The sequence below is a fragment of the Nothoprocta perdicaria genome, unplaced genomic scaffold (genome assembly GCF_003342845.1).
Source record: "Nothoprocta perdicaria isolate Ctin4 unplaced genomic scaffold, notPer1 scaffold_110, whole genome shotgun sequence".
NCBI lineage: Eukaryota > Metazoa > Chordata > Aves > Tinamiformes > Tinamidae > Nothoprocta > Nothoprocta perdicaria.
This window is the reverse complement of record NW_020454206.1, coordinates 50316-75592: the sequence shown is the minus strand read 5'-3', so window position 1 is coordinate 75592 and position 25277 is coordinate 50316. Positions and strand designations below refer to the sequence as shown.

General features: G+C 43.9%; 1 protein-coding gene across 1 annotated transcript in view; it reads left to right on the top strand.

Moving 5' to 3' along the window:
- The window catches only part of TLL2 (tolloid like 2), an 84179-nt gene that overhangs the window by 19323 nt on the left and 39579 nt on the right, over positions 1-25277 (top strand). Inside the window, exon 2 of the mRNA XM_026050367.1 lies at positions 8824-8934. Coding sequence (XP_025906152.1) covers positions 8824-8934 — 111 coding nt within the window. The remainder of the gene's footprint in view (positions 1-8823; positions 8935-25277) is intronic.

Below are 25277 nucleotides of genomic sequence, written 5' to 3'. Positions count from 1 at the left end.
AGCATGATGTTCCTTCCATCTGGGTTAAGTGCAAATACCTGAAGTATAAAACTAGCCTAGTGTCTCAGGGGATTGGTTGCATTTGCAATAGGAATATGCTTTGCTTTATTGCCTTGATAATTAAGTTGTGCTGCATGTGGGAGGCAGGAAACAGAGAACTGAATTGTTTAGTCACTTAGAATGAAAGTGTTGCAACTTCTTTGGGTGAAAATGCTGAATATATAGAGGTAAAGTGATTAATTTGTATTCCTGAGATGGAGGGAGAGAAAGGAGATAGAAGATCTGCTTGGCGTTAGCGGGGCTGAAGCAAATGGCTGTGCACAGTGTTACTCTCCTGGATGTTGCTTGGGGCTTCAGATTATATTAGCATGGAAAAAAAGTGCCTTCAAGTGAAGGGCCACAAATCATCATAGGGCCAATAGGGAAGGAAAGGGAACTATAAAAGAGGAAATCAATTTAATACCCAGTGGGTGTTTGCAGCGTGCTCACCCTTCCTTCAAATTGCCCAAGGAAAGATTAATTAAAGTTATATTGAGCTGCAAAAAATGATGGAGTGAGACGAGACTTGTGTGCCACAGCTTTTTCCATAATTAATTGACAAACACATCCTTGGATTTCATTACCCAGAACTTTGCCATCTCCTGCTTTTAAAGGACAGGTCAAGCAAGGCCAGTTTTCCAAGCCAGTGCTGCTGCCTTGCAGGGAGATCTGATGAAGAACATCTCATATGCGTTTGGGGCAAGCTGAAAGCTTGGGAAAGGTGCTGTCTCTGTCAGGTGGGCTCTGCACCTATTATGGACCTTATCATGTACAATCAGATCACTGAATTGTTTTTGTCTCCCTGCCTTTTTGATTCCCAGCGTCCCTGTGGCTAAGAGCTGGGTGCCCTGTGAAGTGTGGGTGTTGATGGGGGATGTGGATGGCTGGCACCTCATCGCTTGTCTTTGGCCTTTTCCACACTTATTTAGCTCGAGTAGCTTCTCTGCAGACTGTAAGAAAGCTGCGTCTGCTTTGTAAGGTGATTTGAGAAGTCACAAGAGGCCATGGCTGTCTGGGCCACTTGCTGATGGTCAAACAGAGAAGTTGATATGGCTTCCTGGCATACCATGGCATGATGAAGCTGCCATGTACGTGCCCTCTTTCTTTTCATTGAAAAGCTGCACCTGATCACTGCTATCTTTGTGACAGGCTTTTCCCGCGTGCACTGGTAGGTTTTTTGAAACTGTTGTCTATTGCTTTGTACGTCTGTGATAGGATTTGGATGCACCAGGGCTTTGCTTCTCACTGCCTATGACTCATTGTAGTTTTGGAAAAATCCATCTCCTGTAAATTGAAATGCAACCTGGACTGCTAGGTTTTATCTGTCTGTGGTTATAATATTTCCTCTCAAATTGTCCCTTCTGGATCTTTGTTTAGCTTGTTGCCAAATCTTCTCTTGATTCTGGCAGGGTGTGTAGCTTCTTGCCCTCGTCCTTCTGGAGGCAAGTTGTTTTATTCCACTCTGAGGGTATTTAAACACCTCACAGTGGAAGAGAAAGTATCTGTGTGCCATGCTCTTAAAATGGGAAAGCCCTGGTGCCTGCCCAGCAGACCAAGACTGGAAAATCTGAAGATTTGTTTCCTCTGCTGGTTTCCATAATAAATTCTAAATGTCCCTGTTATTGCAGAGCTGGGGGATGTAGAGCAGGTTTGAGGCTTTGGATTAAATGGATGCATCAGCTCCAGTTTACATTGACAGTACTGACATCATGGCCATAGCCTAGTTCTGTTTGTTGTGCATTGTTGCAGTGATGGGTGATTGTGACCATGGGATATTGTAGAAAAGAACTTATATATATATAATTTTTAATATAACAAACTCTTGATGGAAGGTCAGCACTACATGTTCCTAAAATCAAATGGAATTGACTGGACCAGGAAGAGAAAAAGTGATCATGTCTTAATGGAAATTGAGATTTTGGCACTTCTTATAGCAGCTAGGATGACAGAAGCAATGGCTTTGCTAGCTGAGTTCAACTAAGTTGGCAAATCAAGGGTTTTGATTTGTTTTTGGCAGGGGCAACTTGCCATGCTGTTGGCTTAAAGAGAAGATATCAGATCTTCTCTGAATCACCGTTGACTTTTCTCCTATTTGGCCCAAGTTTTGTGTCTCTTGGAAAACAGATCCCTGAACATTAGCCCTGTTTAAAAGTAATTAGCCTGCACTCTTTACAGGCTGGGACTGTGTCAGTGGCTCAGCTCATGGTAGCTACAGACATAAAAAAATGTAGTTTCCGATGAGCCCTGAATTCTCTAAAGAGAGATTATCGTTCCACATTTCATTAGCTCAGTGCAATAAAACATTTTTTTTGCGCGGATTGCTCCCTCAAACAGTGAATAATAACAAATGGAGAGAAGTCCAGACAGAGAGGAGGGGGTTATTCRGCTTAAGAATAGAAAGTCATCACTAGTGTGGAGGGGAAAGATGCTGAGCGGGCTCAAGAGGCAAAAGAAGAACCTAATTTTGAGGAGAATCCAAGTTACCTGGGTGGAAGGACAGCCCTCAGTCCTGGGGAGTCCGCAGGCGCTGCAGGGCTCAGTGTCGCTGGTACACGAGTGAGGTGGCTAAGAGAGTGTAACTGCCTACAGGGTGGCTCTGTGCACGTCACATAAGAGTATAGAGTCTGTGTGCCCATGATGGCTTTTTTTTAAAATTGGTTGATTGGTCATGTGCAGTGTGGCCAAGATGCACACATCACTCTATGTACAGCTTGTCAGAGGCACAGGCAAAGCCCTATCTCTTACCAGTACTGTCATGGGACATGCCTAGGCACCTATAGCAGAAAAAAATGTGCATTTTATTAAGCTAACATAGCTCAGTTTACCTTCCATGAAAGATTAAGCCAATCCCTTGGGTTTTGTACACCCAATTACAGGGAAAAGCTCCTTAACCCTGTAAGACCCTCTGAGATAACAGGCAGTGGCCACCCCCTTGCAATGTTATTTTAAGGAGAGGTGAGACAGGTGTTTAACCATTTCAGAGCCCATAGAGGGAGCTGCTCTGCTGCCTGTGGTACGGACTTGGCTCATTGCTCACATGTGACCATGTAGATTGCTCATGGTCTTGGGAATGGATTCAATCACTGGACTGGGTTCTTTGCCGTGAAGGTGTGCAAAAGATAAAGGCCCTGTGTGAGGARGGAACCAGCAACAGGCGAGTTGTGAATATTAAAATAAGATCTTTCTTTTAACCTAATTATTGCAGATATTATAATTCCTGCCATAGAGTGGTTTAGTTGTCTATTAAAGTAACATTGCATTCAACAAAGAGAAAATAAGTTTTGTTTCTTAAAGSCGGTCATTGCAGAGGCTTACGTGCCCATTCACTGCTTTGGTCAAACCCAAGCTAAAGATGTTTGTTTATTAATATATCACCACCTTCCAGGGAAGACGTTTAATGAACATGAAGTAGAATGAATATGAGTTCATGGCCTAATTCTGTCTCCTGCAAATAACTTTCTGAGAGTACTGCAGGAGGGCTATGTATAGGAATTTTTTCCACTTGGGCTTTTGAAGAAACCTGAACAGTGATTCAGCCTTTGGTTCTCAGGACATTTTGATGTTCTTGAAATATCTGTTGCAATTTAAAACTGGATCTTGTTGTTAGACATTCTTCCACAAACTGAGACTTGCTTCTGAAATGAAATATGGTCCCTGGGCAGGGAAACTCCTGCTGGCTGAAAAGTTAATTGTTGAGCCTCTATTGCCAGGAAACCACACTCAAGCCAGACAGCAGCTCTGCCTCTAGGCATCCTTGCTGTGTAGGCTGGTTTACTGCCAGAGTCTTCAGCTTATTCCCAAAGCTGGGAAATTTCTGGTCATCCTTACTGAGGAGTAATAAATTGATACAGATTAAAATAGAAAGGCTGAATGAGGCAGTCCTGATGCTTTTCTCTTGGCCACTGCTGCTGCTTGCTTCCAGTCTCCTTTGATTGAGGCAGTATTCAGTACTTAGGATATGGCCCTATTTCTACAGCATATAGTTTGGATCTTTGGCCCCAAAAAGATGTATTGAGTTTTCTCTTTCTCAAGATACGGATCCTTTTCAGCATATTTCAGAATATTTTTCTACTTGTTCTTGTGTAAGCAGGCAGCTGAGCAGCAGATTTGTCTTCCTGCATGAGGCTTGTGCAAAAGGAGAGAAGAATGGAGACCCTGGGAACTCTCTCTGATCTGTTGGTTCATTTATTTATTGTTAGTTTCAAAAGTGTTAGCCCTAATGAAAGTGTGACCAACCCTGAAAATTAAATCTCCAGGTGCTCAGAGCTGACACGTTGGGAAGCATCAGTAAATACTCAAAAATAATTGTGTCAGCCAGCACAACATCAGTCATGTTGCCGTGTGCCAGGAGGTGGCAGTCGTTATTGCATACCTGCRTGTGCACGTCCATGCCCAGCGCTCCTCCAAACCCCGGCCAGGGGAGGACGCAGCCTTTCCCTTGCTCTAGTCTRCCACGCTGCAGGCATGCTTGGGACCACAGGAGCCAGTGCTGGGTATTTTAGCACAAAAATGATGGAGAACAGAGTGGAGATAGACTTTTCCCACTGCAAAAAAATGTGGTAGATCCTATAAGTGTAGGTATGTTCAGAGCATATTTCTTTGTGCCTTGTACCCTAGGCCTCTTTGACTGTGCATCTCTCTCTGCTATTCCTGATGGCTGCTACAATGAAAATTGCTGCCGTCTCCCATAGTGTCCACAGACTGCCTGCTGTGTAGGTGGTGTGTGTCACCACACCRGGTGTATCCATGGCCTGAGGTGAGTGGGGGCCATGGTAGGCAAATGAGTGACAGATTTGTTCCCCATCATGCTTAATTATTGGAGATCAGTTCAAATACAGATGTTGCATGATTTTTTTTTAAGCATGGAATGTGTACATTTTTAAAGCAAGTGTATTTCTCCCCCTTATATATACATACGCATATATATACTATATATATGTATATATGTATATAGCTCTGCCACCTTAGGTGACTTACAAATACTTGCTTAAATCTGGAGCTGACTGTTGTGAGGGGGAAGCAGAACCATCTCCAGGTATTTATTTTGAAGTGCTGAGATCAGCCTCCTTTTAATGAATCACATTTCCTGTGATGAATACCAGAAGCTTTTCTGGTGATTCATTTGCTTGTTTTATTTGAAAATAAATAAATCAAGAGGAAAATAATTTGCTTAGAAAGGCCTTTATGAAATGCTGTTTCAGAGAAGATGTTTTTTTTTTTTTTGTATTGAATTCTTCCTAGAAGCATTAAAATCATGTTTTCCTCTTGAAATCAGATTGTGCAACTCAAAACTAGSGAATAGAGAAAATGCAGACAAGAGTGAAAGAAAGAAAGAAGCTACTTTGGATCGTCACGTTGCTCTGGAGTGGGAATGTGTGAGAGGCAGCCCAACAAGTTACTGTGGAAAAGGAAGGACAGGAAAGGCACTGATGGGTTTGGGCTTCGTGTCTGTAAGTGAAACTCAGAAACTGTCCAGCCTCTCTTTCAACTAGGGGAAGGTATTTTCCTTCCCTGAGCAGTCTGCTGTACCCTCCGGTGTCGTGGTACCTCTGTGCGTAGCAGACATTGCAAATACCAATGCAGGGACTGTTTTCCTGAGGGCAGATTGTACWCACTTGCTTTTAACAAACCCAGCATCCAGTTGTCCTTCCCCCTGCCCTGGCAGCCCAATGCTGCCCAGTTGCGTGTATGTTGGCAGGTGGTGAGGTGCAGAACGGTGCAGTTTGCTAGTCCAGCGTGCAGGCAAACTCGTCCTGGCTGTGGGAATCGCAGTGAGTGCTGCTCTCTTCTGAATATCCGAAGTGATTAATAAATCTTAAACAAAAGATGGTGTGCTGTTCTGCTGAGCGTTAGAGCTTTTGCACCTGGCTGTAAATTGCAGAGTTCTGCCAAGAAAAGTGCTGGTTTCCAAGTTTGTTAGCCTGCTGTTCAGAGATTTTAATTTTTCTTTGTTTGTTTTTGTTTCGTCTTTGGAACTCTTCCCACATTAAATTAAAAAGGAGACTTGGGGTAAGGAAGTCAGAAGAGATGCTTTGAGATGCTTCTTTTCCAGCAGTCTCTGAACTTATGACCTCTTATAATAAACTACTTGGGCTTCCGGTGGGACAGTTTCCTTGGGGTGGACACAAACCTCTTGCCGCCTTTTCTGTGCTTAGGAGGGAGATTTTGACAGCACAGGAGAGGTTGCAGTGCYGGGTTTTCAGTTGGGACTTCCAGCGAGGAAGGTTGTTCAGCTGGTTCAGGGCTGCGATAAATCATGGCTCCCCTGAAGCATGTTAGGCCTGCAGAGAGCTGGAAATAACTGCTAGAAAACTTCAGCTTTTGTTGTGGGCTATCTTTCAGGATGATGAATGGCTTGTAGCAGGAACAGATTCCTTTGCCATGGCTGGGGAAAACTGTTGCCTTCCACTGGGAACAAAAATGTAACAGTACCGCTTGTGTAAATCCACAGTGCAGCCTTGCCTTGAAAGCTGTGCTTTGGCATGGGCTGCCTCCTCCTGAAAAATAAGCCATGTGATGCTAATGGAGAAGAGCCTCTAGAGACCAGGGTGCTGAAAATTAATTTGGGGCTGAAAGGGGGCTATTGATTTGGTAGCAAAGGACAGTAAGGAAGGGAGATCTCTGTGGTTGGTGTAATGGTTAGTTACCAGATGTGGCTAGGGAAGATGTCAGAGGGCATGGGGTACTGTTGTCATCTGGGCTTCTTGAATGCTGCATTGCCTTGAGCAAGTCCTTTCTCTGTCTGAAAAAAAAAAAAAGAAAATGACTTTTCTTTGAACTTCAACCACAGGCACATACATCCCTGCTTTCTTCCACAGGCCTTTCTCAACCAGTTTGCCTCTTAGCTATGATAATAGAATTACTATCTGTTGGCTTTTTGACAATTTMTTTTCTTTGACTCTTTTATTTGAGGGCTTGAGTTGTCAAGAAGTTGGGGAGATCCCGCCCGAGTTGAGTGTTGAGGCCAGGGACATTAGGTAAAAATAGCCAGCTGCTGCTGGATAGCCAATTTCAATGAGGAAATAGGCTATCCTATCCTTGACTTGATGAGGTACTGACCTGCTGCATCATTAAAATCTATGTTGGTGAAACAAGCGTCTTGTTTAGCTGGTGTGGAGTGACAGCAGTGGCAGCAAGTCACAAGCAGCACCAGAGAACCTGGAGTCCCAACCCCCAATCTGCTGCCGTGGCCAAATAAGCATAGGGTGACAGAGATGGGTTCCAGCAAGAGGAGGAAGCAGCTGAGCTTGGTTCACCCCAGGGCTCCTCTGCTCGTGGTGGTTTTTAGCTGGGATGAAGTGTACTGGCTGGAGTGTGCCCAGAAGTGTGCAAAGGCATCAGTTGCCGGGTCCCTGAACGGTGACACTGGTTTATGCTATTGAACAGACTGAGCTGCTGGGATGCAGAAGAGAAGAGGCACAAGTGCCACATCAGAGCTCGACCTCCCAGTGTCGTGACTCCCCTCTTTAGCTTGACTTTCATTATTAAATTGTCATAGATTCCAGTTGCTGGTTTGTGATATTTAGGCAAAGCTTGCTACTTTGTCTGGTCTTGGCAGCAAAAAAGAGCATTGAGCAAAATCTATTGTCCGTTGAAGCCAAACATATTTGGTCAGTGAAACTGCTGGTGTGGCAATGAGACATCCCCCCTAGAATGTAAATGCTGCTTTTGATTGAAGAAGAAGAAGAGGAAAAAAAAAAAACCCATCGTGTCTGATCACTGTTGATCACTGTTGCAGGCAGCAACTCGGTGATGCTCCTTTGGTGCTTGTTGAGTTCTCCTGGACTGTGGCAGAGATCATTTCCTCTCTTTCGTTTTTGTCAGCTTTCACAGGCTTCACATATGGATTTTAACAGCTCTGTTCATAACCTGTTTGTTATCCCTGAAAAGTGTTGTGTTTGGTCAACTGCTTCATCATCTGTGTTTATTTTGGTCAAATTCCAAATTTGTTAACTATACACTGTGCAGAGCCAACTCTGTCAGGCTACTCCAGGGCTATACAGGATACTCCAGGGATGTATTATTTTCTACTCGAGGGGTTTCCAGTCTATTTCTCTGACTTGTGAATATTGAGGTATTGGTTTGTTTTTTTCTTGACTTTTGGCTGAAACTGAAGGATTTTCCAAAATTAAAACCTCTGCAAACTTAAATCAGGGCAACTAAACCACAAGGGGGCAAATAATCCTTCATGGTTTTATTTCTGCAGCGAAGTAGAAATGGTCGGCTGGCTCACAGATTGGATTTAGACCAACACAGTGTGTGTGTGTGTGTGTGTGTGTGTGTGTGTGAGAGCTAACCATGTGTATTAGATCCTGCAGACTGACACTGTAGCCTTTAGATGTACACTGATGTGCTTGGATGCTTCACTGCTGTCCTCATGGCTTTGCAAATTGGTAGCCTGGGGATGGTGCAGATGCAACATCTCAGTCAGAGATGCAACCTAACTAGCTCCTCCACACTAGCTAGGARAAAGCCAGTAAATTATCACCCTTTCAGGCATTGGTGAGGAGTAAATATTACCACTTTAGCCCCTGGTTGGGAGCCAAACTTAAACCAATGGGTAACATGAGGAATCTTAATGAAGAGATTGCCCAGTGGCTCAGTTTGAATGCTGTCACCTTTCTTCATCGTTGTCTGCTCCATGTGTATTTTTAAAACTGCTAATGTGTATGACTTTTGTCTGGTCCATTGACTAACTGCCTTTCAGGTGTGATATGGACCACTTGGGAATTGCACTTTCCTTCCAAAACAGAGTGAAACTAATTGCAGTTTGTTTCTCTCCAGCTGCCTTTTGGGGAGATATCGCTTTAGATGAAGATGATTTGAAGCTGTTTCAAATAGACAGAACTGTTGACTTAACAAAGCACTCAGCTGGCAACGCAAGACACACATCAGGTAAGGGGAGCCTGGAGATGGCAATGCCTTCTTTCCTCGTTTTACTGCTATGGAGGAAGGAGTTCCCTGTTAATCCTGTTGCCTGGTCCCATGGCTGGGAAGGGCATGGAAATTTGGTTATTTGCCTGGAGGTGGGATCCAACTCAGAACTTTCTTCATTATGCAGACTGCATCTCCAGTTTTAGAGAGCAGCAATGCAGCCTCTCATTTGGTCTGAGAGAGAACAGTTCCAAATTTACAACACTGACTTSTTCCTGTGAGGAACTGTGTTTCTGCAAATCTGAAAAGTTTTTGAAATAGGAACACTCTGATGGCTTAATTTTGACTCACACTGGAAAATGSTAGCGACAATAATTGCCATGAATGGAATAATGCACTTTTTCAGCTGTCTACCTAGGTAGTACCTTCTGAACTCTTAAGTACATTGTCGTGTTGTAGTAAAAATAAGTTACCAATCATTGTGATTTTTATAAAGGTAATAGATGGGGTTGCATTTGCTAAGAAAATTAAGTGGGCTGTTCTGAACAAGGCTCAGAATGTTCTCCCCTGCATGACTATCTCAAATGCCAAGGCTTGTGCCAGACCAGAGTTGTTTTGTGAGTGACTCTACTTCTAACAATGTCTGAAACACTGTGTGAGTGGCTGGGAGGGCTTGAAGGGCACTGTGTAGTATCGTTGTCTCTACTCCACTTTCATACCAAAAAAAAAAAAAAAAGGAAATTATTAAAAATCTGAGCTCTGGGAGAAACCAGAGACAGAGCTTGTCAGGGTGTTTCATGTTGTGCTCTTAAGCGGAGTAAAAAGTGGAGAGTGAAATCACTGGGACACCCTGACCCCCTGTGCCTCTCAGCTCATTTTGAATCATGTGTAAGGTTGGATGGCCACTGCTCAATGCCTTGGCCTTGGTTTCAGGATCGGAGCCCTGTGCAGGCCCTGCACTGCTAACACTGCTGTAGCTTCCACTTGGAACTAGTGTGAAGTGTGACATGTATCTCCCAACATAGATGCATGCTTGTGATGTTAGCATATCTGATAAATTCATGTTCATCCTAAAATTCTGGGCTGMTAGGGGCTGTCCCGTCATTCCCCCCTAGAAAAGCCATTATCCTGGACTGTCATCCTTAGCTTATTCATGTCATGTTGCGACCTGTGTTTTGGCTTGCTGTCACTCAAGTGACAGGTGATTTGGAGTACATTGACTTCAGGGCAGAAGGTGAGCCAGAATATAAGACCTGAGTAGTAGGTGGGCCGGGCAGCATTGTCTCCTTCATATCCCTTTACCTGATCCTGAAATTAGATGAGGAGATTGCTGYGGATGTAAAGCCAAACAGTGTTTGACTGTGTCAGTTTTCAGTGGTGGCTTTTTTAGTTGTCAAATCCTGTGCATTTTTGTAGTCAGTTTTCAGACCTGCACCATCTGTTAAGTAAAGTGAGTTTTACAACTCATGATGTAAATATGATATGGGTCATGATATCCCATAGTGCAGGTCTCTTCCAATCATGACCCCCAGTAAGACTCTTCCTGGTGTCTTTTATGGACACCAGGCTGGTGAGGCTGGTACGGCAGTCAGTGCTCTGCTTTCTTCCATCCTCTTTATACAAGCTGATAAATGGCCAGCCCCTGTGACCATCATCGTGGGCTTAGTTTTCTGTGGGGCATGTTTAGAGTGTTTTCTGTACTCACCTGCCCAGCAAGGGACCTCTCCAGGCGTGACAGGGCTGATTCTTCTCCTGTGGGGTTTGCTTAACTGTAGTGTGAATTGTAAGAGGGTGGTCCACTTCAGCGCTGTGGGGACTGGGACCCATTCTTCCCTAGAAGTCCTGCTCTCTGCTTTTTTATTTGCAATGGGAAGAATGAAACCTCTTGTATAGAAACAGCCCAAGACCCTTTATGAATGAGACCTCATGAATTATAACATTTCAGAGTTTCCTAAAGCTGTTAATCGGATTAGTTGTATAGTGGAGGAAGTACTTAATATGTATATACAGACACACAGGCTCTCCTTATCTGGGAGGTGTAGTTCTGAACAAACTATCAGGTCAGGCATTCTTCTTTCCCTATGTTGTTTTCTCGTGCACAGAAAATGCTGTACGGCTGGCAGGAGTGGGGGAAGAGGGGGAAAACACTCTCAGGCTGTTTTTAGGTGTGTATTCCTTTAGCTTGTATGGAGTATCTCGAGCTAACTGTTGGGCTCTGGAGGAAAAGTGCAGTTTCCACATTCCTGGCACTGATGGGGACGTGATTCTTCAATGAAACTGGATACACCTTGAGATAACTGTTCTAGTAAAAGTTGTGACTTGGCTGATGAGGGCTGAGGCTCTGTCAGATATTTGAAGTCTTCCCATTCCAACTGCCCTTTTCTCAAATTCTTCCAATCCCTTGCCTAGTAAGACATCTATGCTCTTCTCCAAGTCCCTGAGGTAAGCAGGGACTCTCATCTCAAAACAGCCTGGATTCTGCCACTCTGGGTTGAGTTCAATTTCACAGTATGGATGTGTTTAGAGCTTTGTGGTTGCTCCCTAAATTTTCTGTTTGTGGAAATGCCAAAATCACTATTCAGGCCCTCAGCATTTGTGAGTTACTACTCTGAAGTAGTGTGATTCCTTTTACTTTGCTAAAGCAACTATGCCCTTGGTTTGGCTTTTGGAAGAAAGAGTTCCTTGAAGTTTGATGCTTTCAAGTATTGCCATTTTCTTGCCAGGAATGACAGCTAATGTTTAATTCCTACTATCTGGGACTTTAAGAAGTGAATCAAATAGCATCATCCTCCTGGTGAAGTCCCAGAGCTGGGAACCTGCCAGTCACTTTCCTTGGTAGCACATTGACTCTGAGCCCTTTGGATATCCCTTTGAAGGATGCACATATGGGATTTAGAGTTGGGTTTAGCCATCTCCATGCTTACTTTGGAAGACTTTGGTGTTTTTCTCARGTATTCTTTAACTTTTTCAATTCTCTGAATAGCTCTGCCTCTTCTCACCTCACTCATTCTAGTGGGTTCTGACTGAAGAGTTAGAGATGGGCTCCTCTCTGCAGCTCCTGCCCTGTAAAATGGCCCTAGTTTGTGTCTCCCAGCCTGGTATTCTGCTTCAGAACTCCTGCAATGATGGTTTTCCTGCCTCTTCTGGATGTCTCCATCCAATGTGCCTGGATCCTTTTGTGGACCTGGTCACATTAGGAATTGGCATTAGAGAGGAAATTGTGTCACTTGTTTTACATCCTTAAATTCTTTTGGAGTGCCAGACGTGATCTGGTAATTGTTGCTCATGTGAGCAATCTTCTTGGCTCCAAAGGAACATCCTATCCAAGGATTTGTCAGGCAGAGCACAGGTTGAGCAGCTAGAAACTGCAGAAGGCTTTTGCAATGAAAACTTCCATGCAAAAACATCATTCTGAARTATTTGTAGCCATGGATTTTTCTTCATACTCTGCTGAGGGAAAGGCAGGCATGACAGCAGTCTGCAGGTAAGCATAGTCTGTTTAGTACAAGTAATTTTTAGGTATTTGCATGCTGATCTCTCCAACTGAGGTAGAACTCTCAGAGCTCTGAGTTAGTAGAGAATATTTGCAAACAGTATAGAGGAGATAATGCCAGATGTGCTSTTATAACAGGACTCCTAAGTACAAATTAACTCATTTCTCATCCTTTCAGAATTTCCCTGAAGATTTATTCTAAAGTGCTTTCCCCCAATCCGATTTTAAATTGATCCAGTAATAGGGTTTCTGTGCACCTTTCRCACACCTTTCAACCTCAGCTCTGCTTGGTTTTACTCTCATTAGTGATCAGGTAAAACACCTATTTAAAGTTGCATATTTTACCTTTCTTTGAGTCAAGAAAATCTGCTAATTTTCCAAATCAGAAAAAAATGCTTGCCTTTGTGCTAATTAGTTGCTGCCCTTTGAACCTGTTTGCTGTTCTCCAAGAATCACCTGTGTTCTTTTTGTTCGCTGGTTTTCATATGAGTAAAGATTTTGCAGGCCAAATTATACCCTCCATCTCATCGTCTCATTCTATTCTCACCATCTGCAGTGTTATCTAAAACTCTCCCAAAGAGAAAATTTCTCCCCTCGTGTTGTATGGCTATTGGGGAAAAAACAATAAGGCATGTTATTAAAATGAAAGTGCTTTGCATTTAAAATGTTTGAATTGAGTTAGCTTTGTGTGCGTGTGTGTGTGTGTGTCTCCCTCAATTCATTTTTGTGAGATGAGGTTTTGATATGAATCACCCTCATACAGCAGTGCTTAAGTGAACACTCTTAGGATCTGGCCCAGTATAGGTACAATAACGGTTCGAAACATGATGAAACAAATCAGATACTCAAAGATCTGTCAGTGAGTGCACATTCTCAGTGAAGAATCTCTTAGCCAACTCCTAGTCACTTTGATAAAAGGTTTTTGGAAAAAAGCTTTCAAAGGTTTCTCATACTTTGTTTTTCAGTTGATTGAAAATATTTACTTTTACAAAGGATCTCTCTTTTGGAAGAAAAGCTCTGAAAATTCCTGAGTACCCCTTGACAAATTTGTCGTGAAGGGAAGCAAGAAGATCCACTTCTCTACTGTGAAACTGTGTAGTGTCACTTTTCTGTTGGACCTAAAAGTGAGGAGCAGCCCCTGGTTCCAGTGGTGCAAGGTCTTTTGCTTTATTGCTTCATTTGCTGAAGCATAAGCCACAGAGGGAGGAAGGAAGCAAGGAGGCCATTTCTTTTCTTACTGTGCTTCTCTGAAGAATATGCATATTTAATCCTAAAAGGCTTCACTTAAGTTTTGTCAGACAGCTTGGACATTAGGAGGAATTTTCTGAAATATTACTTTTTTTTTTTTTTTTTTTTTTTTNTTTTTTTTTTTTTTTTTTTTTTTTTTTTTTGAGGCAGGTTTCTAGTCCTGAAAGGACTCTGCAGGTAAGAAAAAACAAGCTTGTCTCTTGCGTTCTGGCCTTGGCTTCAGTAGATCAGAAGACACAGAAGTCTGGCTGCCCTTACTGAAACCATGCTGCGTTGGACTTGCTGCTGAAGTACTGACTCTGTGTCCCACTGCAGCCAAGAATGCTTTTCAAGAACACTCAGAATGGGTTTTATTTTCCTCTGATACTGACGGGTTTTAGGCTCATAGCCTGAAGACCTTGACAAGGTTTTYACACTTGAAGAGATCAATGTCAGGAGGAGTTTGCAGAGTATCCTGACTAACAAGGGAAATAATTCTACCAATATCAGTGCAGTTGGAAYGGGGTTATGTTTGATCTCAGGGTTTCTACTGAAATGGAAATGAGAAATGGCTGTGAATCACTGAGGGCATTTAACAGCTGATACAGGGATAGAGGCTGCCATGCATGGCATCAGATTCATTAGCGTAATGCAAGCCAGGCATTCCCTGGCAAATGAAGCAGAGTTCTGCTTTAACCCGGCCCTCAGCAAGAGCAGGGAGTTGGTTTGTTGGCACACGGGCATCTTGGTGCCCAGATCCGCTGTTGTCCAACATGTTGGGATAATGCAGCTATTCCACTGATTCAGCAGGACTTCACAAGGCCRGTGATTGCAGCAACTTTTTTTTTCTATTTGTTGTTTTGTGATGCTTTTGGTAACTCTGTTTCACAGGACTCCTCCTGTTTCAGAGCTTGCTTACAGCTTTTTGTTTTTGCAGCATGACAGCCCAGAATCACTTATTTAGATGTACCATGCTTTGGGGTAGGCAGGCAAATCTTGACGAGATCTGGAAGGGAACAGAAAAATGTGCCCTGCTGTGTGAGTGCATGTCTGAAAAGTCTGTCTGGTGCAGAGACCACAGTGCTTTTTGAACTGTGTGGCAGCTCTGGTGGGTTTTCAGCCCCTATAGCCTTTAGACTCAGCCTGAAGTAGAACTCCCTACTTACCTCACTACTGAGGTAAGACATTAACCTTCACACAAGCTGGGATTGCTGGGAGGACAGATTTTTGGACTAGGCTTCTCTTGCTGAGAGCTCTGTTGTCCAGACTCAGGCTGGAGAGCAAAATCTTTTGCCTACTTAMGTTACTTGAAGCAGTCACAAGCAGAGCTTCTGCTGCTTTGCTCTGCTGGAGATTTCACAGCCCAGGAGCTGTGGCCTGTCATAAAGTTTCACATACTTTCAAGTCCTCTTCAATGCTACTGGTGAATTTCTAGTGAAACTTAGAAGTAGTGCAAAATGTCCTTCTAAAAAAATCCACAAATTGTCCATTTTAGGACATTGGTGATTAGGATTCCAAGGAAAATCTAACTTATGGATTTGAAAGAGAGGTGGATGAATTCAGCTGATTTGACACCTGCAAGCCAAGCTYACACCTGTTTCTCCCATGTGACTCGGGTTTAGTGCTCAACTGTAGTGGTGCTTGGTTCAGGGTAGGCTTGAGTGGACTTTAACATTATCCAGCTATGTTCAGAGCTGTCCTGGGCACAAACTRGGCATCATTTAAGCTCCGAGGGGCTGTGCTAACTTAATCTTAGCAGTGCTGACCATGACTGGCAGTGCAAATCACTTCAAAGCTATTGCAACAATAACCTGCATTTGTGAGCTCTATGTCTGCTCCTCTACTAGAAAATCCTGTAGTAAATGTTGCTTCCTTCAGTGTGGGCAGACGAAAATCATTGTTCCAAGAGATCTGTCGGATACCACTGAACGTCTATTTGCATAACTCTTGTCACGTTGTCATAACCCCAGAGCACACATCAGGGGTTTTCTCTTCGCAGTTCTTGTAAGCTCTTTGCAGCAAGAGGAGCCCCAGCCCGTTCTGCAGAGAGGCAAGTGCCAAATGCCCAGRCACCTGGTCTGGTGGTGAAGTTTGTTTAGCTGCATCAAATGATTTTCCCATGACCAGCTCCAGTGTTTACCTTTTTGTGTCCATTCAGTCAGAGGTTTTACCAAAGCAGACAACCATGAAATGAATTTCCCATAGTCCTGTAGTTTACTAAGGCCAGGCAAGTGCTCCCTTTTGGAAGTACCGGGTAAGTGCTCTAGGGCTCCAAGCACTCTTCAGACTTCTTTTTTCCCTCTGAATTACCCCCTTTCCCACTTTTCCATTTCTGTGCAATAAGCCAGTGCTGCTTTCTTTGCAGAAAGGCAAACATTGTGTTTTTCCTTCCATCTCAGTCTTGCAGTCTTCCTCTTGTGTTCTTATCCGACCTGCCACTGATTTTAGACTGTTTTGTACAGCCCTTACCACATGTGACCATGAAATATCATGGGTGGGAGTGAGTGGTCCTTAAGAAAGAGAAAGACATTGAACCAACATCAGAAGTTAATGGAAGGCTGTCCACCGCCTCCCCAGACAGTGAGTTGCCACCTTTGAGGTGTATAAGCAGCAACAGGAGGTGCTGTCTTTTCTCCAAAGGGTCCCTGTCCCTGGGACCAGTGGAGCTTGCAGTTTTTCCTCATGCAGAAGAATGTCATGTCCCCAGTTTAACTTGTGATCAGCAATGAAATGCTTCACTTACCACAGCAGAAATAAAGTCCATTTCCTCTCTCACCTTTGCTCGCAAGAAATGTTCTTTCAGCACAAAGAAAGCTCCAAGCAATAGGTGAACACAGCGTTTGGCCCTTGCCAGAGCAGCAAGTGAATGACTCAACCCTTCTACTTCTGTGTTCCCCCTGGAACAAGTTGCATTTTTTCCTTCTGCCTGGATTTCCAGTGGCAGCTGGGCATGTGCACTGCAAAGTTTGTTTTGGAAATGCACTGTTCTTTGAAATCAAGTTTTCTAGGTGGTGGCCTTCTGCCTGTCAAAATAAGTGGGTTTATTTCACTTTTACAGCCAATATTCAGCCTTATGAAGTTTTTCCTTTAGTGATTTTATGAGCTCTGCAGCATTGCTCAAGTTAATCCACACAAGCAATAAAGCTTTCTCCACTGTAACAAAAATCCCCAGCTATTTCAAACTCTGCCATCTATCCATTTGTAGTGGAAACTTACTGGTGTTTATTCTGTGAGTCCGATTCAAATGCTTTTTTGGAAGTATTATAGGAAGAAAATAACTCTGTGTCACTTTTGTAAAATAGTGCACATGGATTTTAGTAATGAGCAATAACTTTCTTTAGGCACCTGAAGACAACTGCAAAAACTTGTATATATTCATGCCACAGTCCACACTTACAAACAGCTGCTTTCTGTAGCTGTTTCTTGTTCAGCATGGTCCCATCCCTGGACATGGGCGCAGCCGCAAGTGCTAGCAGTGGCTGCAGCAGTGTCACTGCACAGACAACGCAGGCTCAACGCTCCTTGCTCCCTGCGTGGCTGCCCCTGCCTCTGGCTCCCAGCCCTGCTGCTTTCCCCCACCCCTAAATTATTCTTTTGAAAGATCTCAGTCAGCTAGAAGTTGGTGCAGAGTGACATTGTTAACCCTCAAGGAGCTAAGGCAGTCGCCATGTAGAGCACTTAGAGCATCTGATTCCTCTTTGCAACTGTCTTGCTCTTGATTGCTCTTAATTAAATTTTCTTTAGCTCTTGTCTACAGCTGGTGTGACGCACTGGGAGGCTGTTCCTTTTACTGGTGCCAGAAGTGTCTGAGTAGTCTTTTGTGTTTAAGTGGAGGTTATTAAATAGCTTTATATTAATTAACTGTGRTGGGGGGAGCGCATGGGCAAAGGTACTTCAGGAGATCAGTTTATCCATATGGAAATTACATCGGAAGTTAAATCCATTACCCTAATTGTAAAATTCGACAGCGCTCAGGCAATAACTGTGGAATTGCCTAAATCATGCATTTGTTTCAGAGCTGGGCAAATGCCTAGTTTCCTTGAATACTTGCTTAAATGAAAAATTGAATTTGCCTCAACTGTGTAGGCTGCCTTTTCATTTGTGAGAGTGTTTTAGCAAATGAATTTGGAGGCAGAAATGATCCCTGAAAGAGTAAGACCTAAAAAGCTCTGAGAGCAGTGGGTGCAGGACAGTGACTCTGGGAGGCTCACCTGGGAGGCCCTCATCCTCTCGCTCTCCTTTCTAGGAGGGGTGTTACTGTGCCCACAAAATAGAAGTTGCTTTGCCTCATGCAGTRAAAAACTGGTGCCTGGCAGTAAAGTGCTTGCAGGGCCAAGAGAAAATCGGTGGCCAAAATCAGCTGGTGGATAATGGCAAACAACAAGTGAGTTAAAGTTGTAAACYGCTGGTGGTCAGTTGTGAACAGAAAGGGGCTGTATTTGTGGAATAAATGTGTTCACTTCGAGTTGCTTGTCCAAGCCTGCTTTGGAAAAAGGGATGACATTTGTAGCTACAGTGGACAAAAAAAAAAAAAAAGGCCTTCAGTGCAGCTCCCCCTTTCAGAATGGCAAGGATGAAGTATTTATTCAGCTGTCAAGTGGGGAAAGAAAGCAAATTAGTTTTAGGCTGAAATGGCATACTGTGTTTGCCGCTGTAGTTCTGCGGCCAGATGGTGGCTTGGATAGCCCAGGGGAAGTTTCTCTGGGGCAAAGATCGGGAGCAAAAGGAAATATTCAAATTATTTTGCTATTTCACTTCCTAGAGCTGTCCTGCAGAGAAGAAAATGTGAGATKTATAAGGATGCGTCTATGGGGTGACTAGCTGCACTATTCTTCTTGAAATTGGTGGTGGTGCTGAACCCTAGAGTAAGTTTGTGACAGAGATAAGGTTTGAGATTTCCTTTTCCACTGATTTAACCCCCCCTTAATAGCAGCTGTGCCTGGGTTGGCCTGAGTAGCTCCTCTGCCAGGAACCCTCCGCGCAGCGTTTAACTGTAGTGAGGAGAGCGCTCTCTGCCACTCATGCCCCAACTCCCTGCTGATTCTTTAATGACTGCAAATGATTCGGGCATCTGCTTTGCTAAGGAGCTGAAAGATGGCACCTGCAGTGGCATGGCATCGTGCTGGAGTGTCCGTACCCTGTGCGACTGAAGGTAGAGCTGGCAGTTGACAGGGCAGATGGGAGAGTCTCCGCTTTATCTACTTGGATGTTCRCCTGCCATGACACAGCACAGACTCCAAGGGAGCGAGAAGGCACCAAAATTCTAAAGAGGCCCCAGGTTGTCCCTTCAAAAGGATGGGAGTGKCTGAAAATACGGTCAGAAAGCAAGCTGGAAGAAAGGTGTCTGTGCCAGTACTTCGCACTGCCCACGGAGGGAGTTTAATTGCATCCAAACATAATTTAGCTTCCAGTGTAATGTTTTCATTTGAGTTGATTTTTATCCACTGTAAATGAGGGAAGGGGAAAACAAAGGGATTAGGGAGGCTCAGCGGGGGAAGTGGCCTGGCCAGGCTGCGGAGCTGGGCAGCCCGGCGTGGGAGCCCCACGCTGCCGCGCAGCACAGCAAGGTGGGCAGAGGGAGCACCCTGAGCCTGAGGCAGCTGGACTGTGCAGGGCAGAAGCAGGGGGTGTTAGCCCAGGGGGACCGGGAGGGTTTGTACTGCCTGCCTGGACTGCAGTGGATGAGCCCAAGGCAGCTTTACAGGTTTATTATCAGCTGAAATTTCACCTATTTTCTATCTTTGCTTCCTTTCAAAGGAGAGCTGAGGAAGAGAAGGACTATTGTGAATTAAGAGAGAGACAGGCACCTTTTAGAACTAGATTTTGACTTGTTGGTTTTCCAGAGAATCTAGTGCCAAACTGAGATAGTTGGTGTTGCGTGTTACTACCTTCACGTACTGAAARAGAAGTCTCACCCTGGGTGTGGGAACCTGGCTTTACTGCATATGCACGTAGCCAAAGTCTTGTGGACTCATTTTAGCTTTCAGATGKCATTTACCTGAGCAAAAGCCAGGCTCTCTTTCTTGCCGTAAGGAATCAGTGGCATGACACAAGTTGTCAGTAACTTCCTTCCTCCCTTTCCTCTCTTCCTCCCTCCTTCGTTCCCTCCCTGGACAGAGGTGGTTGTAAATAGCCTGCAGGGCAAGACCCTGTTCCAGTCTTAGTCCTTCCCAGTCTTCCCTATTGATCCCTTAAGCATAGACTTCCCATGGGAAGATTGATGGAGAAGTTGGGTCAGCTTTGAAGCTTCATCACAGCACAGAAGTGACAGAGCCACTTCCAGAAAACTGGGGAGTGCCCAGGGGAAATGCAGGGTGTTGGGAAATAGTGTTGCCTGCAGTTCTGCGGGCACACACATGCACRAAGTGTATTAAGTGCTTTGCAGCTCCCATCTGTGACAGACCTGTGTTTGCTTAGCTCAGTTCCTATTTCTCCTCWTAAGAACTTTCTTGGGATGCCAGTGCTCAATCCCTGCACAAGCAGTCACAGAACTGATGGGCTGCTGCCCGTCAAGCAGCCTGTTCTTTAACTAATCCAGACCCTAGGACTCCTCCGAGTTACTGCAGCCAGCCACCTATCTGAATATGAGAAACAGGTTCTGGGAAGGAACATGGAGTCCAGAATTTGCCTCCTTTTTAATATATTTTTTCTTCAAGTAATTTGAGGGGACTTCAGCTATTCCACTGACAGGAAATGCTAAAGGACGTATCTCAGATCATTTGGTCAGATCTCCAGGGTGATGGGGTTCATGAAAGGTTTTTGCTATAGACTCCACTAGCTCTGGGAAACATCTGTTCCACTTTCTGACTGCATTTTCCCAGCAGATCTTGTTTTAATAAAATCATCACTTCCCCTGTTGAAAAATCTAGTGTGAGAAAGTCTTTCCTCTACCCTAAAATTCCTAATCACTGTTTAATAAGGAAATTAAAAGCAGTGTGTAACATCAAATTTGCCTAATCCTGTCCTTCCAGAAGCTTCTTTCATGGATATGAGAGTTCACTTGAACTGATGTACTGAACAGTGATGGGCGTTTAGTCTTACCTGTATTGCTTGTTTTCATTGATCCTTCATTGTAGCTGCTCTTTGAAATCACATCTCTGAAGTGCAGTATGTGACTATCATTCTATATAGAGTGAAACTATTTAAGTGAAGTATTTTAAAGCGTGGGCAGGTAATATAGAACAGTCAATCATTTTTGCAATGTTTTTTCAGATGCTTTTTTTTTTTTTTTTTTTTTCTATTCTGGCTGCGTCCTAGCTCCAAAATGCACTTCCATACACTGTAAAACATATTAGAAAAGGTCTTGATGAAATTTGATCCATTTGAGACAGCTATGTAGTCAAGCTGTTCCCTGCTGAGTTACAAATAGGAGAATCTAGGAAAGTCTCCAGGGCTCAGTGGGGACTCCTTGGTTTTCAAGGAGAGTGACAAGTGCAGTGGTTGGACCACCTTCCAAGTTCAGCTGTGGGGAGCAGCAACCAGGAGCAGGAGGTCCAGCAAATGTGGAAGGGACATTAATTGGCCTGGAGAGGGAAAATTATCCTGGCCTGGAATCAAACTGAAGATGGAAGGTTTTGTTTTTCATGACATCTGTTCTTCCAGATCACTTCATCCCAGCCAACTTCCCATGTAGGAATATTTTGTGTTCTCARTTTTCTCCTCAGATTTTGTAGACTTGTCAGGTCAAATTTTCAGACACCTGCAAGGGAGTGATAGTGCATAGTCTGCAAATTAAGCTTGATGAATCTCAGGATAGACTGATGCTTCTCCTTTGCTTTCAAGTGGTAACTCATCTGGCCTCACAGAAGTGTCAACTAGAAAACTAATGCTCTTACAGTGCTTTAGAAGTCAGCTGCCTCTCAAACAGTTCTGTGTTTTTATTGGGTGTTACTCAGTATCAGAGTAACATCCTCTCCTTGTTCCACCTTGTCTTGTAGGTGTTATGGATTATATAAGGATTCTGCTTCCCACTTTCCCTTCTTTCACCTCCCATCTTTGGCATAAGGCATAACTGCAGCCAGTACAATTTTGTTCTGCCTTTTAGCCTATTTAATGCATTTTCCCTCTCTCTTAATCTGCTACCTTTTCTTTCAGTTTGAGCTGAGCCACTTGGACATTCAACTAACAAAACTGGGGTTTGATTTTCCTCTGCTGGAAGAGAGGGAGAAACTTCTTGGTTTCCACCAGAAACAGAGCTCTCTGCTTCACTGGGCCCTTACACATCACCCCAGGCTCCCTCTGTAGTTTCTGCAGATAATTCAGACACCTGTTCTCCAGCCAGGGCTGAAAGCATGGTGGATTTAACCCAGATTTATGGTACATTTAAGCTATTGAAAATATCTTTTGGTTAGTCAAACTCCCTTGGCAGTGCTGAGCTGTGGAGAACAGCAAAACGAGCAGTGCGAGTGTGCACTCGTGAGGACATTACACAAACCTTGACTTGGTGAAGAATCTTTTCTGCCTTCCCTGTCAGCCTGAACTCAGAAGTTTAAGTTGTCTAGCAATGCCCTGCTGTTGTTGTAGCTGTTAAACACTACAAATTCCTAAACAGGACGGTATCATAGAAATGCAGGAGTGGAAGGATCCTAGGAGATCTAGTCGAGCTCCCTGCACAGTGCTTCCTGTGTCATCCCTGGTTGTGAGAGAACAGTAAATCTTAAAAAATCAGTCTGGAATAAAAGGCTGGTGTGGAACAGCAACAGGTAGGAAGTGCTGAAGGTCAAAGTGATTTTGAAGGGTTTGTTAATTATTGGGTATATTTTAACAATAGACAARTCTGTTCTGCTTTGCTCACTTCTTTATAGAAAACATCTGTGCATTGAAGCTGCCTTCTTATGGCTACATTGGCTTCCCAATTTGTTGTGTCAAGTTGGAAACATTCACTTTCCTGCTGAGTGTTTTTAATGATTATAGGCCTAAATACCTAAGTGAGTATGCCATGCGTTGGAGAAGTAGCAACTGTAATTCGCTTTGGTCTTGGGTCTAACAGGGTAGCCCAGCAGAAAGGTACAGCTCAGTGCTCTGTAGAAGCGACCAGATGACCTGAATATTGTTAGAATCTACGTGTAGCTGGTTCCAAATGCAAGGTGCCTTTTTTAGCCACCTAGTTTATTGGTTATTATTGATAAAAGCACTTCACTTACCTGTCTTTGTGATGCTAGAATCATGCATTATTCTTCTTTTGGAAAGAATGGGGAGAGATGACTTAGATGTCTGTCAAGTTGCTTTAATCTTTAGGATGCCTAGGCCTAAAGACTAGGATGCCTAAGGCAAAGACTAAAAAATGAAGTGCATCAGAACAGGATCTTCCAAAATTCTCATGGATGAATCAAAAAAAAACCCTTGTGGGAGAGAAGGGGGTGGGTGTTCCCTGTGTGTACTAGCAGGATTAGTAAAGGTTGAAAATATCCGGTACATCTGCATACTGCTATCTGCCTTTTGTATAATGCTCCCCCTTTTCCTGGGCTACAAAGAGACAAAATATGCAAAGATGTTGTAGATTTCATTAGTCACACTGCTTTATTCAAACATCTCCTTTGCATAAGAAACCCGGGCTTGCGCTGACCGCTGGGAAAGAATGTGCTCGCGGCGTGGAAAAGCAGCCTGTGCAAATGGCCCCGCAGCACGGCCGGGGTCAGCAGCCGGGGTGCGCGAGAAGGGGCCGACCTCGCGCTGCTGCCGTCATTTGCAATTCAATCCCATACAGTCCCCTTCTAGGCGAACAATTCACTAAAAGCAGAGTTGTTCTTTTTTCTTAATTCACCATATAATTCACCTCCCAAGTGCAATTAAGAAGCAATCTGTTTGTGACTGGAAGCAAGCTRTATTTATTTAGAAAAACGGAATTATTCTTTGATGCAGCAAAGACCACGTACCTTAATAACKGATAGCGAATGGCTGATTGGGATTTCCTTTACGTGGAATGGGATGTTCTGTGAAGACTAGCAGACTTTGGGAGGAAGGAGAGTTCTTGGACTGTAATATTTAAGTGAGAACAGCAACTTCGGTTGAACTTGAGCTTAAGGAAGTCACAAGGACTGAGAATGAAAGAAAACAAAGGGAAATTTTAGGATGGGATACTGGGGCTGGAGAAGAGTAATGGAGTTCAGAGCAATCCATCTTGTTGAATCAGGCTTGTTYCTGTTCACACATCTAGTGGCTTTTGTCCAGTCTAGCTCTGTTAAATTATGGCACTTCCTTTGGGAGACAATTTCCTGATTTAATGCATCTCTTGGACCAGGAAGCTTTAACCTATAGTCAGCTGAAGGTCTTGGGTATTTAATTCTCTTCTGGTTTATTTTATTGTTGTTTTCCATCACTTCCTTACTGGTATTCTAGTTAGTTTTTGTATTATAAGGGTAGAGAGGGGAAGTTTGACACCATCCTCCCTGCCCTCCACCATTTCAGGGATGTACCTTTTTCCCTCATACCTTTTCTCCTCAGTCCCCTCTTTGCCACCTTGGAGAGGCTAGGGAAGACTTTGCAAAGAGAAGCCAGACCCAGGGAAAAGGGGAGCTTTCCAGCTGGCAAAGCAAGACGGTTTCAAGTCCTCTGAGATGTCCAGTGCTCTTAAGAGTGGAACATCTCTCCTGAAGTGTTCACMCAGTGCCCAGCACTCCTATGTGACTAACAGTATCTCCCTCTGCATACAGTGGTAGATCATGCGCTTCCTGCTTTCCCTTACTACCAAGATTGTACAGACTTGCTCTTTATAATAACTCCTCAGAGATCAACCCATTCAGCCTCCTTTCTGCTCACAGGGACCTGTAAAATCAGACTTTTGGGTAGGGAGTGATGGTGTCACAACTGCCTTCTTAAGGCTGTGGATGTAGTCCCAAAGCATGTTTTATTTGTGTTATACATCTTGCTGTCTTATGTGTCTTGCTCTCTCATCCCACACCCTGTTGTTGAGTTTTGTCTCCTGTTACGTTTACCGTGGAGGGCTTTTCTACTGACAAGGTGCTGGCTTGGTTTTCAGTGTTGAGACTGTTGGCTGATCAGTGGTTCAGTGCATAGTCCTTTTGTGTTCCTATAGATGCTCTGTGGCTTCTGGGACGTTTCCAAGCTGGACCTGGCAGAATGGGAGAGCTAAGAAATTTGGAATACAGACAGCTGTAGAGGATCTTTGTACCTCTCTCTTCCCTGTTCTCATTTTTTTCTGTCCCTTTTGCTACATTTTTCTTCCCTTGTCTCTCTGGAAGGTTTTCTTGCTGCTGTGTTATCTCTTACTGCTCYCTCTTTCCTAGCATTTAGCAGCTGCTGGAACTATATAGTATTCACATCAGGAGACTCTATGATTGTTTGTCAGCCTGCTTGATAGACAGCCAGAACCTGAAAGCTATCCCAGAAACTTTTAAATGCATCCTGGAAGATTAGATTTATGTCAGATAACTAGTGTAACAGGGGGCTGATGCATGTACACTGAGTGCATCAGTGTGCAGCATCCTAAACTCCTTCCTTGCAGTATCCTGGTTTAAACTATAAAGATTTGCAGCTACCAGAATATCTACGTGCTGGATTTGCAAATTCAAATCTCTTCTTTTGCACACAGGCTGGAGGCATCCAAAGATGTTGGAATACCTTTGGAGCACACAGACTGGACCTTACACTGGAGATTCCCTTTCCTGCTAAACATACASTGAAT